The sequence below is a fragment of the Chroicocephalus ridibundus genome, chromosome 1 (assembly GCF_963924245.1).
Source record: "Chroicocephalus ridibundus chromosome 1, bChrRid1.1, whole genome shotgun sequence".
NCBI lineage: Eukaryota > Metazoa > Chordata > Aves > Charadriiformes > Laridae > Chroicocephalus > Chroicocephalus ridibundus.
This window is the reverse complement of record NC_086284.1, coordinates 188,433,562-188,446,781: the sequence shown is the minus strand read 5'-3', so window position 1 is coordinate 188,446,781 and position 13,220 is coordinate 188,433,562. Positions and strand designations below refer to the sequence as shown.

The window sequence follows — 13,220 nt, the reverse complement described above, 5'->3', positions numbered from 1 at the left end:
AATAGGGGGGAATTCTTTGCTTATCTAGTTTGGAAAATAAAAAGTATCTGTCTCTTCAGAGAGGCATTATCTCACATTCTCTGAGAATATAAATAGGTGAGGTACAATGAGTGGAGTGTGAATTAAAACACAACAGCCTAAAAGCTTGACATTATGCCCATGGCAAGCACTCATTGTTGTTCTATGCATAATGGTAAAAGGCTGTTTTTATTTCTAAGGAGCATAAACTCTAACTAGGGAACAAAAAGAGGTCTCCAGGGATGCAACAGAGAGAGGTCTACTTGAGCAAAATCCTAGAATTCAAAATTAACAGTCTTCCGGAAAAAGACTACTGAAAACAAGAAGTGTGACAGAGGGCCATGGAGGATGTAGTGGAATAGGCTAGCCCTCTGCAGGCTTCAACCCTGCCCGTCTCCATGGAGCAAACAAGGAGTTCACTGCTTAAAAAAACAAAAGCCCCACTGGTGAAAGTAGTCTTTTTGCACCCTCTTAGATTGTACTAGTCATTGTTTGATTGGCTGCTTGCTCTATTTTTTTGAAGGGATACCAGAACTGAAGCTTTTTCACAAGTTTGAGAAGATTTCAGCTCCACCAGTCTCTGGCCATAATCCAGAATCAAAAACCATCACCATCTGGTGATCATTATCTTTAAGCACTGCAAAGAGATGGCTTAGCTAGAGAGGGAAATATTTCTTTCCGGACTTTAGAAGATATGTCACTTGTACTGTAATTCATCTACTTCATTCGGTATGGCCACCACAGCATGACTCTCTGAAACGTTTAAAAGCTATGAGCAGTAGGACTGCTGTTTAGTGATCTGTTTTAACTTGGCTTAAATCAGATCCCAGCTGTTTAAGCAAAGCAGAGCTGGAAAATATTCTCATGTAGTATGGTCTGCATTTGATAAGCATTTGATAATTATTTTGGTTTGCTCATTTTTTTAGCCAAAGAAACATGAAGAGGAGGACGGCACTACAGACACTGCGACCTCATCATCCAACAATCATGAGAAGGACAGTGGGGTGGGACCTACAGATGAAAGTTTGCGTAATGACGAGAGCTCGGAGCAAGAAAATGCACCCGAGGAGCAGAACAGCGCAACCCTGCAGAGCAAACGGGAGCTGGGCCACAGCCAAGACACATTAGGAAGTGTTGAGCTCCAGTGCAATGAAAGCTTTGTGTCTGGGGAATACATTGAGTCTGATTTCATAGGAAACCCAGAGGAGGAATGTGAAAGGTTTCGACAGCTGTTGGAACTGAAGTGCAAGATTCGAAACCACGGGGAGTACGACCTGTATTACTCGAGCAGCACGATAGAGTGCAACAGAAGAGACCAAGATGGAGTGGAGCATGAGCTGCAGCTACTGAATGAGGAACTGAGGAACATTGAACTTGAATGTCAGAATATTATGCAAGCTCACCGGCTCCAAAAGGTGAGGGATCAGTATGGAGACATTTGGGCTTTACATGACGAAGGGTTCAGGAATTACAACACCAGCATAGACGTACAAAGAGGCAAACTGGATGACATCATGGAGCACCCTGAGAAATCCGACAAGGACAGCTCCAGTGCATACAACACGGCCGAAAGTTGCAGGAGCACTCCGCTGACTGTGGAGCGATCCCCTGATAACTCTCTCCAGAGGATGATCAGCATAACCAACAGGAAAAACCTGAGGAGCACAATAGTGGCTAATCAGCCACCCTCAGGACAAAGTAACAGGGAGACAACCTCAGCCAAAACCAAACCCACTGAGCAAAACAGTGCTGCTGAGGATGCAGTGCTGGCATCAGAAAGCGGCAAATTCACAGACCAGGAAAAGCAGAGCAGCGAGCACATTCCCTACCTGTCTCCATATCACAGCTCTTCTTACAGGTATGGGAATATACCTGCTCATGCAAAGCATTATCAAAGTTATATGCAACTGATCCAGCAGAAGTCTGCTGTGGAGTACGCCCAAAGCCAGCTCAGCCTGGTGAGCATGTGCAAAGACTCGCAGAAGTGTGCGGAGCCCAAGATGGAATGGAAAGTGAAAATAAGGAGCGATGGGACGAGGTACATCACAAAGAGACCAGTTCGAGACAGAATCCTGAAGGAACGTGCCTTAAAAATTAAAGAGGAGCGCAGTGGAATGACGACAGATGATGACACGATGAGTGAGATGAAGATGGGTCGCTACTGGAGCAAAGAAGAACGGAAGCAGCATTTGGTGCGAGCTAAGGAGCAGAGGAGGCGGCGGGAGTTCATGATGAGGAGCAGGCTGGAGTGTCTTAAGGAAAGTCCACAGAGTGGCAGCGAGGGCAAAAAGGAAATTAACATTATTGAACTGAGTCACAAAAAGATGATGAAAAAGAGAAACAAGAAAATCTTGGACAACTGGATGACAATCCAAGAACTGATGACACACGGTGCAAAATCTCCAGATGGCACAAGAGTGCACAATGCCTTTTTATCAGTTACTACTGTATGAACGCAACTTCTTTCAGAGTATACTACCAGTTTAGGTAGAGTACGATTGCCTCGTTCAATGTGGCATTTTTATATATTTTGTGACTGTTTATAGTTTGACCTTTTTTGTAAGCAAAATGACCTGGTAATTTTTCATTTGTTTTTCATATAACGGTACCTTCTTTATCTGGCAGTCTTTCTTTATCCTGCAATATATTCATATTATTCATTTGTAGAAAAAAAAAAAGAAAAAGCAAAACAAAAAAAAGTGGAGAAGCCGATTAATTTCTTAACCTAATACATATCCTGTAAGTTAAGATCTGGAATTATTTCTCTAGTTTTCTTTTTTCTACTTTAGTAACAGTACAATACCAAAACAAAATGCTTTATACTGTGTCCTTGGCTTAACAAGTTTTAAAGTTTTACATCTTAGATTGCATCTGTTTGTAAATCATATGCCACATCCCATCGTATAGATAAGAATGACATTTTTCCAACTACACATTGTACAGTACATTTAATCTCTAAATTGCAATTGTATTTGTCCAAGTAAAGTGTAGGTGGGCAATTCTCCTGTGTTATGTAGTGGCATTGGTCATGTAGCTGGGCAGTATGTGATAATTGTGAAGATGAAAGAGAAATAAATTATTGCTTATCTTTAAGAAAAAAAAAGTCAAGAGTTCTTTGATTTAAATTGAGCATTTGCCTTTAAAGGGTGAGTCATTTCACTATGCATGATATTTACAGCATGTAGAGGTTTCAAGATCACGGGACAATTCCGTAGACTAGTTCTTATGAATTAGCTTTTTGTTTTGCAGAACACAAAAGAGTGAGTGGGTCTTTCTGGCTTTCTCTTACCTGCTATTATTAGTCAATTGAATGATTCATTGATATATTGCTGTGGTGTATGCTGTGGGTCCTTTCCCTGGCTGAGCTTGCTATTTGTTCTACATATACAAAACATAAACAGAGCGTATGCCCAACTTTAAGCCAAATCTCGTGCAAGAAAAGCTAACAGCGGCTGTCACTGACATTTTCATAGAAGATGAGTTAAGGAAAAATAGAGAAGGAAAGGCAACTAAATGAGTTAAGGTTTTAATTTTATTGTTGAGAAGTATCCAAGTCTTTCAGAAGTGGGAGCTGTCTGGGACTCAGGAGCAAGGGCAACTGGCAGCCCGGGTGCCTGATGGAGTAGGGCATTTGTCTGTCTTTGTCTCTCCCTGCAGCAGAGGCACCTCGGCTGCCACTGGAGCATCTTCTGAGCTGCTCCTGACAGCCCAGTGAGTTATGGAAAGCTGAAATGACTAGTCCTGGGCAGTCAGCAGGGTTGAAGACTTTGCCTCCTAGCGCCATTTTTGTTGTTCCTGCGCATGACTCGCGGCAGTTCCTAACTGATTGAAGTGCTTTTGACAACAGAATTAGGTGCTGGAGTCACTTGGCATTGGGCTTTAAAAGATATGCTTGAAGATGCAGAAAGGCACATTATGGTATTTCCAAATTATCCAGTCCTGGAAATCAGTCATTTGTTTTCTAACCACTTTTGGCACCAGTAGGCATTGGCAGTGTTCTCTGCATCTCCAGGCGTGTAAATAGCGTTAAGAACATTACTCCCTGAGTGCTTAGGAAAATTCTGCCTCTGACAGTTCACAGTTTGATAATCAGAAAATTCTCCCCACCAGACTCAGGGAAACATCATGCTAAATCCTCACTTAAACAACAGCTGTTCACGCACAATGAAGAATGCTTCCACTGTTTCCCATTAAATTAGAAAGAGTGTGGAATCCAAGGCCAGCGAGGATCACGAGTTGATACAGTGCTCCTTCAAGGGGCCATTAACAGATTGTCCCTCCAACAGAGCCAGGGACCAGCCTAAGTCATCTAAGAAGATACACATTCTTCTTCTGGAGACACCAAAGCACAGAGATTTGGCTGTTTCCCTCATTGAATTCCAGTGATCACATTCGTAAAAACAGGTCTCATTCTTAATCAGAGTTCAGCTGCCATCAGCTACAGATAATGGCTACTGTTATGCCTTTCCCTTAGACACAGTACGTACTATTTTCTTCCCATTATTAAATCATGACTCAGAGCTCCTCTCAAACTAACTGTTATGACGTCCAAATTCAGAGAACAACCTGAATCTTCAGAAAAGGTAATATCATTATTTCTCACTGAGAAATAGAATTAGGAAAATCCATGTCTAATTAGATAAAAGACCTAACTGAATGGAGGGGTGTATGTGTCTGTTAAGCAATAGAGAATAATTAGAGAAACAAATAAACAATATTTATAGAGATGATATATTAATAGGCTGTAAATGGAAATGCATCCAACTCTGAGGAGCTCTGTCAAAATCTAGTGAGAGAAAAGGAGAAGGCAGAGAGGTGATACAGCAGTACTGCTGGTGGCACACTGTGGCGTGGTTTCTAGCTTGGAATGTGCCTGCCAGAGCCCAGCCACCTTCTCCCTCTCTCTTCACCTGCTGGACTCAGCACGTCCCTGCCCAATCCCTAATCTGGGGGTTTTCCACAAGCCCGGGGTTTTCCACAAGCCCACGGTTTTCTCTCCTTTCTTCGTAACTACGGTTATTAAGTGACATTTCCTTTCTTTCCTTAAGCAGTTTTTGGGAGAAGAAGCGTTGTGTTTTGCCCCGATGAAATGCCTTGATCATTTCTGCTAGCACGGAAAATAAACACGCGACCCCAGAGCGGGGCTGTGAGCCCACCCTGGGGCGGGCACGCAGAGGGGCTGAATGGCAGGAGAGCGTTTCACTGCTCGCAGCTGGTTTCTCTGCAGAGCAGGACTCGGTGTTACGCTCCCTCATCACGGCAGTTCCTTATCAGTGAAATTCAAGGCTGATATCCCACATGCTGTTTACTCCTGCATATACTTTTTTTCCAAATATCATAATTTTTAACGAGGAAAATAACATTTTAGCACCAAGGCAAATTAAAAGAGAAGAAACAGGATACATTTCATGTTGTCATAAATCTTTAAAGAAAAATGACTTGTCTGTTGTGAGAACTATTTTTTTTCATGAAGGAACATAAAAATAAAAATGCTTTCCAACTGGAACAAGACCAGATCTTGCTGAAGAGGGTCACTTGCAGCTCTGAAATAAAGAGCAAAAGGCAGGGAAGAGGAGCTGCACAGGTGTGTTATCATGGCCACATCACTGCTCGGGAAGGAGTTAATGTCCCACTTGTCCTTCCCCCAACCCTGGTACCCAGCTGAGACCAGTGGGAGGTAATTTTTCCTATGAAGCCAGCAATATGGCCTTGTAAAAAGAGTTATCTTGTGTCACTTGACAGCTGTATTGCCAGCTGATTTAGGAGCATTGCTCACCGTAAGCAAGGTTAAAATCTGTGGGATCCCTGGATGTTCCTCTCCAAGGTAAGTATCCTTAAAGGGAAAATTGTATTTTTTGGTATGATCATGACAATAAACTAAACCTACATCAGAATATTATGTTTTTCAAAAGAAAGAAACTGATAACGCTATCTGAATGGAACGAGAGCAATGAGAGATGAAATCTAGTCTGTGCTTGATGCATTGCCCTGTAAGGGGGCTACACGGATCTCAGAAGAGATGATACAGCAACTTTAGCGTAATGCTTTCTGGACTTGTGGGGGTTGAATTATTCACTAATATCATGATGCCTGACTTTTTCCTTTTTTTTTTTTTTTTCAATTTAACTAATGTTCACTTCCAACACTCATTTCTTGGCACAAATTATAGAACAGCACCGTCGGTGCATGACATGGCTTCAGTGCTAAAATACTTCCTGACTCAAGGCTGGAATTACTCCAGGTTTTGTTTTACTTTGGTTTTAACCTTTAAGCTGCTAGTCACAAACATGTATGGGCTAAGTGTTCTATTAATATCCATTTTATGGACCTACTGTTTTTTCAGAGCTTTAAATGCTCTTGAGGAGACAGGATAAAATTAACGTGATGGGAACTGGCATTTGGCTAAAGCAAAACAGAGCAGTTGTCATAAACTTGGTGTTACTCTCTGAGAGAGACCAGTTGCCTAATGCCTGATGGAGGAGAAAGGATGTTGCAGAGGGATCATAAGCAGGTTGTTTTTTTCTTTAAATGCCTTTGATCTGAAGCATGTTTCTTTGTTTAAAGAAGAGCATTCCCCTTGGATGGCTATTGCTGCATTTGTGAGGCTAAGCGCTTTGCTTCACTTTGTAGTTATAGATAACTGCATCCTGTATAGATTTTGCCCATGTTTTCAGATGTCATTAATCTTACCCTAATGTCAGCTCCTACACAGACAGCTGACTGGCTTTGGATAGCACCTCTGAGATGCGGCACAACCTGGGGATTTGGGATGCACGTGGCAAGGCAGCCAGCCCGAACATAGTCCCTGGGCCCTTCTTGGGAGTGAGCAGGTTGCTGTCTTCCTGGGACAAGGGTCAGGTCTTGCTGCAAGAGCCTTCAGCTATGTGCAGCTTTTCCTGCTCCTGGCAATTAGGGATCTTGACTTCCCTGGCCCAACTCATCTGGTTCTGAGCCAGGAAAAAATGGCATATGTGTAGCAGTTCAAAAAATTGATACCAGTGAGGTTAAGAAGTGGAATTACTCTGTTGTGAAGATTGCTTAGATGGTAAAGACTACTTGTGGAACAAAAACTGTCCAGTGAGCCACGTTAGACAAATATTTAGAAATACACTACTTTTTTGTTTGTTTGTTTTTAACAAACAAGATCGACTAGGTCAAAGGAAGGGATTGTCTCATATACCATCCTTGGTGTGATAGATGTGGGAGTGGGGCTGAGCCACAGGCATGGTGTTGACTACTGATGCGAACTGTAAAGTAAAACTGAACAGTTAAGTTACATCCCGATGCATGTGCTGCTTTTCACGCTCACTAGAACACGGGGACAGGCAGACCACAGGACCCAGTCCTCACCAACTAATTCGTCAGTCTCATGCCAGTATTCCCTGATGAAAGCTTCTTTCTTCAGTAAAGGTACAAAGATGTCCCAAAACAGTATCCTTTTGCATCCCAAAATCTGTAAGTGACAGTATCATCCAGGAGATCAGGAGTGTCCCAGGACGATGTGTTCTGGGCTATACTCAGGGACCAGAGGAAGTCCACCCGCAATGTTTCACAGGGAAAATGTATGCCTCCTCCCACTCCAGACTAGTTCATGGTGTAGGTATGCGCTTCTAACTTTTCTTTTTTGTGTTTGGATTTGAAATTAGGTTTAAAACCTGAATTTCCTGACTCTGTAGGCTCATCTTGCACTTTTAAGTCTCCTTCCTGCCTTCTTTCTTTTTTTTCCTTTTTCTTTTCCTTTTCCTTTTTCTTTTTCTTTTTCTTTTTCTTTTTCTTTTTCTTTGCTCTTTTTCTTTTTCTTTTTCTTTGCTCTTTTTTCTCCTTCCTTCCTTCCTTCCTTCCTTCCTTCCTTCCTTCCTTCCTTCCTTCCTTCCTTCCTTCCTTCCTTCCTTCCTTCCTTCCTTCCTTCCTTCCTTCCTTCCTTCCTTCCTTCCTTCCTTCCTTCCTTCCTTCCTCTTTTAGAAGCAAGACTTCCCTGAAGTTGAAAGGTAATAAATATTAGAGGGGGATTTCACTCAAAGAAGCATTTTTTTTCTCACAGATCAGCTTATCGGCACAAATGGAAACCTTTGTCTGCTGTAACTGTAGGTTTCCATCTCTAGTCAATTTCAGGTGATTTGGTTCATTTGGTACATTTCCAATTCCACTTGAAGCTCATTCTGCTGAAGTGCTGCAAATGTCTTTGGTGACATCTCTGTACAGAGTGCATTTTTAAGCCTTGGAGGAAAGGAAGACCTTTTAAAACATACATTCCCTTGTTCGTGAGACACACAGTAACATACAAAGTGCGTATTAACCCAAATGCTTTTATAATGAAGAGACTTGCTACAAACAGTAAATTGTGTTACTCTGTGAATGTCCACTCAAAGGAACAGCTCACTTCCTGTTGTATTTCAAGGACATCTGTTGCCCAAGACTGAATTTGAGAAGTAAGACATTGGTTCTACTCTTTTATATATTTTAAACAATTCAGTCCCTAATTTTTCTGCTCTGAGACTGGTGCTCTAGCAGATTAGGAAAGTCTGGTTTGGCCTTGGAACAAAATGGTAAGATTCAAACATTGCAACAGTCTTATGTCAGTCATTTATTGAGACGGGGTGTTGGTCATCAAACCTCATAGCTTTAATTCTTCGTCTAACTTCACTTGAAAACATCTGCACTGCAATAAGCATTAGACATACTGTGGTATTCGTTCTTCCAATACATTCCCAAAAGTGTTTAACTTATTGCTGAGCACTAGGAGCAAATCAAAGCTGACGTCTGGCTCCAGTGACAAAAAATCGAAAGCACAGAGAATTTTAAGTATGAAGTGAATATAGGAAACTCTCATCTTGACAGTGGATAAGAAGCCAAAAGAAGAAAATTAAAATTGCATGATGAAAGATGAAAAGGTTGAAGTCACTGTTTTGACTACTGGACCTTGCAGGGAAGATATTTGAAGAAAGAAAGAAAGAAATAGAAAGTTAAGCGGGCGAATATCACATAAAATTTACCACAGATCAAAATATTACTTTTTTCGCACTTCAAAGGCATCCCTCTTATTTTCATAGGTTATTTAACCCCACTGGCAATCTCTGCAATGCATAAATATTTTTGATGGCATGCAAAGTGTCTTCTTAATGGTGTATAGACACTATAGAGTGAGCAGGTTGAACAGTATAAATATTCATGTCAGCAAAGATGCTGTCAAATTCCTGACTTAACGCGATATCAAAAATTAAAATATAAAAAGGTTATTCTGTTTTCTTTTTTCTCCCCAAGTTTGGCAGCTGGCTGTATGGTCGGGGTGAAGAAATGCCTCTGAAAGTCTGTATTTTGGTTCGGGTACAGGGAATTCAAATGAAAGCTCCTCAAACTCGACAGTTTAATTTACTTCTCTTAAGCTCTTTAATACCAAACTTATCAGTTCTCTCTGTTAGGCATTAACTTGTTAAATGAGTCTTAATTATACATAAGCAGATGGAGATTTGAATTAAAATTACCTTACACTCGAGTGGCTTTAGTTCATTATAACATATCTTCCTCTTAATCATTTAGGCAGTCTCATCATCTTTCATATAGAAAGTTATTAAAGTATTCCAATTTCCATATTTCTTCAGATAGATCCACTATTAAATGGCACGTAATACACATTAGTTGGTGACTTATACCATGCAATAGTTAGTGAATTATTCATGTCAGTAACAATTTTTATGCTTCTATGTCATCTGTATCGTTTTATTTTAAAGGGTTTATATTTACAGAATGCCTCATATTTTACCTCATCTCAGTTTTCAGGGCAAGGTTGAATGTGTCACCATTTTTGCTGGTGTGAAAAGGAATAATGTCCACTCTAGATTTTGCACTCCTCTTAACTGAGGAATGGAAGTGGATCCAAAGTGGATCCCACTGCCAAACAAGTGGATGTTCACTGGGAGCCTTGGAAAGGAAATTTCTAAAGGAAATCACAGTTAATCTCCTTTACTTTTATCTTGCTTTAGCACTATCATCATCGCTGGATTCTCTGATACCAAGAAGATGATCCTTGGGATTTGCCTGTCCTCCAAAATTAAAAGAAGGTTTTGCCTAAAAGGAGAAAATCATTGAAGGCTTTTGCATGCTTCAGCAGGCATCATCTCACCTAACTTTAATGACCTCAAAGCTGGGATACCAGTTAAATCAGTCTTCTAGGTTAAGAGTTTAAATTAACTTCAGGATTAGAGAGGAGAGACCTCCAAAAGACAGATGATTTTCCTCTTTAGGAAAGATGTCCTGTCGGAGACACTTGTCCACCTAATTCAGACTGGGCCTCAAACTTTTACATAGCTTTAGCTCAAAAAAAGGGATGGGCAACAGGTAACTGGTATCTTGATTTCCCCCTGTTTTTAAAGACTCCTGAATGCATATGCTGAGAGAGTTATGTGTCTCTTTTAGACAGAGAGCAACACCAAGCAATTTAATCAACCTCTGCTATGTACCTCCTGGGTAAAATCAAGAAAGAATTGGACGAAAAGTGGCATTTTAGTTCCAGTAAGCAATTTACAGCCATTCACAAAGGAAACACCAGTGGGACTTCTCAAAGACAAAAGCATCCAATATTGCCTGCTAAAGGCGGCAGACTATTCTCAGCATCCCTTTAGCTAATATATTAACCAGGTATCTTCAGTGTCAAATAATGGGTCTATAATACAGAAATAGCTGTGTTAGCTGGATGATGGAGAGTGACAGCTCAGGCAAAAGGCTGGGTCTGCACTGGCAAACTCTGCAGCCATCATCAAGCAGTGGGACAAGTCTATGAGACGCTTTTGCAGAAATAGGATACTACCATTTACATGAGCGTGTTTAGAAGGAAAGGACACTCACTGCATCCTGGGAACCTCAGCAAGACACTCACACACCTACGCGGCCATTTCACTCCCCGGCTCCTCAGGAAGCTGTGATGCACTTTAGGATGTGGATTTATCATGGTTAATCTCAACAAATTCCAGCTCTGCTTCCTTGGGAAAGAGAGGATGATGCTGCTTGACTTGCAGGAGATTTATGAGAAAAACCACCAAAGCTTGTGAGGCCCTGAGGAGTTGGGGATCTTGTCTCAGGGCAATCTGTGAATTTGGTGTGAGGAGTTTCCTGCATTTGTCATTAAAAACTGCGAAACCTAGCTTGAATATACAGCTTATTTGAATTTTCTGTTGTTTTCTTCACATCCCCACAAGGACTCTAAGGATTAGTAGTATAAAGGTGAGCAGAAAACCTCAAATGAGTTGTGAAATTAAATGTTCCTCCACTGAGATCTATGTGCTCTAAATAATAAGCTGAAAGCTGAAAGTGACCTGAAGTCCTCATTACCAAATCATCTGGTAGGAGCCTGTCATGTCCTCTTGAGGTGCTTCAGAAAATTTTATGACAAAAGGAACTGGAAAGTAGAAAAAGGTCTGGGTTTCCTCTCCTGAAGGGCAGTGTGTGTGTCTGGGGTGGGGTTGTAATCTCAGGAAGAGGGCATTACAGAGGCCAAGTGAAGCAGTTCCTGCTTTTCTGCTTATCCACTGATGACCAGGCTTAGGGTGTGCTAAAGCTTAGGGCACTGTGTTCTGCACATGCGCTTTTTCAAGTAAAAAGCTGTAAAAATCTAAACCCCTCTACAGAGTGTTTGTAGGTTGCTCACCACATGCTGCTAAAGAGTTCATGCTTTGCACAGTCTGGTTACGCATCTGAAGGTCTGGAGGAAGAGGTGTTTAAGCTAGGGTATATATTTAAAATAATTAATGCCTCTGGCAGCTGGTGCTGCAGGGGCCTGCTTTCTTGAAGATGCCTTCTGTCTAAACACCAAAGCTTGTGTTCAAATATCATGTTAAACAAGCAAGAGGAGTAATCTTTGATGTGGCAAATTTAGGAAGCTCGAGATAGGTCCATAATCCCTTTTTTGCAGCCTGTCCAAAAACACATTTCCCATATTGCTTTGTATAATGCATAGCAAGTCTCAATTATTCATGTCATAGAATCTTGGGATCATCGAGTCCAACCATCAACTCCACTTTACAAAGTTCTCCCTTACACAAAATCCCTTAACACCACATCTAAATGAGTCTTAAACACATTCAGGGGTGGTGACTCCACCACCTCCCTGCGCAGCCTATTCCAGTGTCTGACCACTCTTTCTGTGAAGGATTTTTTCCTAATGTCCAGCCTAAACCTACCCTGCTGCAGCTTGAACCCATTCCCTCTTGTTCTATCACTAATTACCAGGGGAGGAGATTACCACTCTCTCCAGTGAGAGGAGACCAGCACCAACCTCTCTACAATGTCCTTTCAAGTAGTTGTAGGGAGTGATGAGGTCTTCCCTCAGCCATGATGAGGTCTCCCCTCAGCATGTCCATGCTGTATGCGGTGATATGCATGTATGCTACTGGGATTTTTGTGGACATCCCTCAGGTTGATAGCACCCATGGAAGAGCCTTGCAAGGAGCTGGTCTGTGGTGGGCCAGAAGCTTTTGAGAACTGTGAGGCAGAAGTAATTTAGAATAGAATAGAATAGAATAGAATAGAATAGAATAGAATAGAATAGAATAGAATAGAATAGAATAGAATAGGATAGGATAGGATAGGATAGGATAGGATAGGATAGGATAGAAATTTTCAGTTGGAAGGGATCTACAACAATCATCTAGTCCAACTGCCTGGCCACTTCAGGGCTGACCAAAAATTAAAGCATGTACAAATGCCTCTTAAACACTGATAGGCTTGGGGCATCCATCACCTCTTTAGGAAGCCTGTTCCAGTGTTTGACCACCCTCTCGGTAAAGAAATGCTTCCTAATGTCCAGTCGAACCCCCCTCCCTGGAACAGTTTTGAACCACTCCCACCCATCCTATCACTGGATACCAGGGAGAAGAGCTCAGCACCTCCTTCTCCCCTTCCCCTCCTCAGGAAGCTGTAGAGAACAACAAGGTCGTCCCTCAGCCTTCTTTTCTCCAAACTAGAAAAGCCCAAAGTGCTTAGCTGCTCGTCATAGAACATGCCTTCCAGCCTTTTCACCACCTTTTTTGCCCTCCTCTGGACACATTCAAGGACCTTCACATCCTTCTTAAATTGTGGTGCCCAGAACTGCACACAATACTCCAGGTGAGGCCACACAAATGCTGAATACGGTGGGATAATGACCTCTTTTGACCAGCTGGTTATACTGTGTTCTATGCACCCCAGGAGGCACTTTGCCCTCTTGGCTG

General features: G+C 41.8%; 1 protein-coding gene across 2 annotated transcripts in view; it reads left to right on the top strand.

The window, feature by feature from the left end:
- Nucleotides 1–3,075, top strand: part of PDZRN4 (PDZ domain containing ring finger 4) — a 248,190-nt gene extending 245,115 nt beyond the window's left edge. For both annotated transcript variants that reach the window (XM_063323137.1, XM_063323138.1), the window contains one exon: nucleotides 945–3,075. In XM_063323137.1, coding sequence (XP_063179207.1) covers nucleotides 945–2,471 — 1,527 coding nt within the window. In that variant the 3' untranslated portion in view covers nucleotides 2,472–3,075. The remainder of the gene's footprint in view (nucleotides 1–944) is intronic.
- Nucleotides 3,076–13,220: the final 10,145 nt, after the last annotated feature.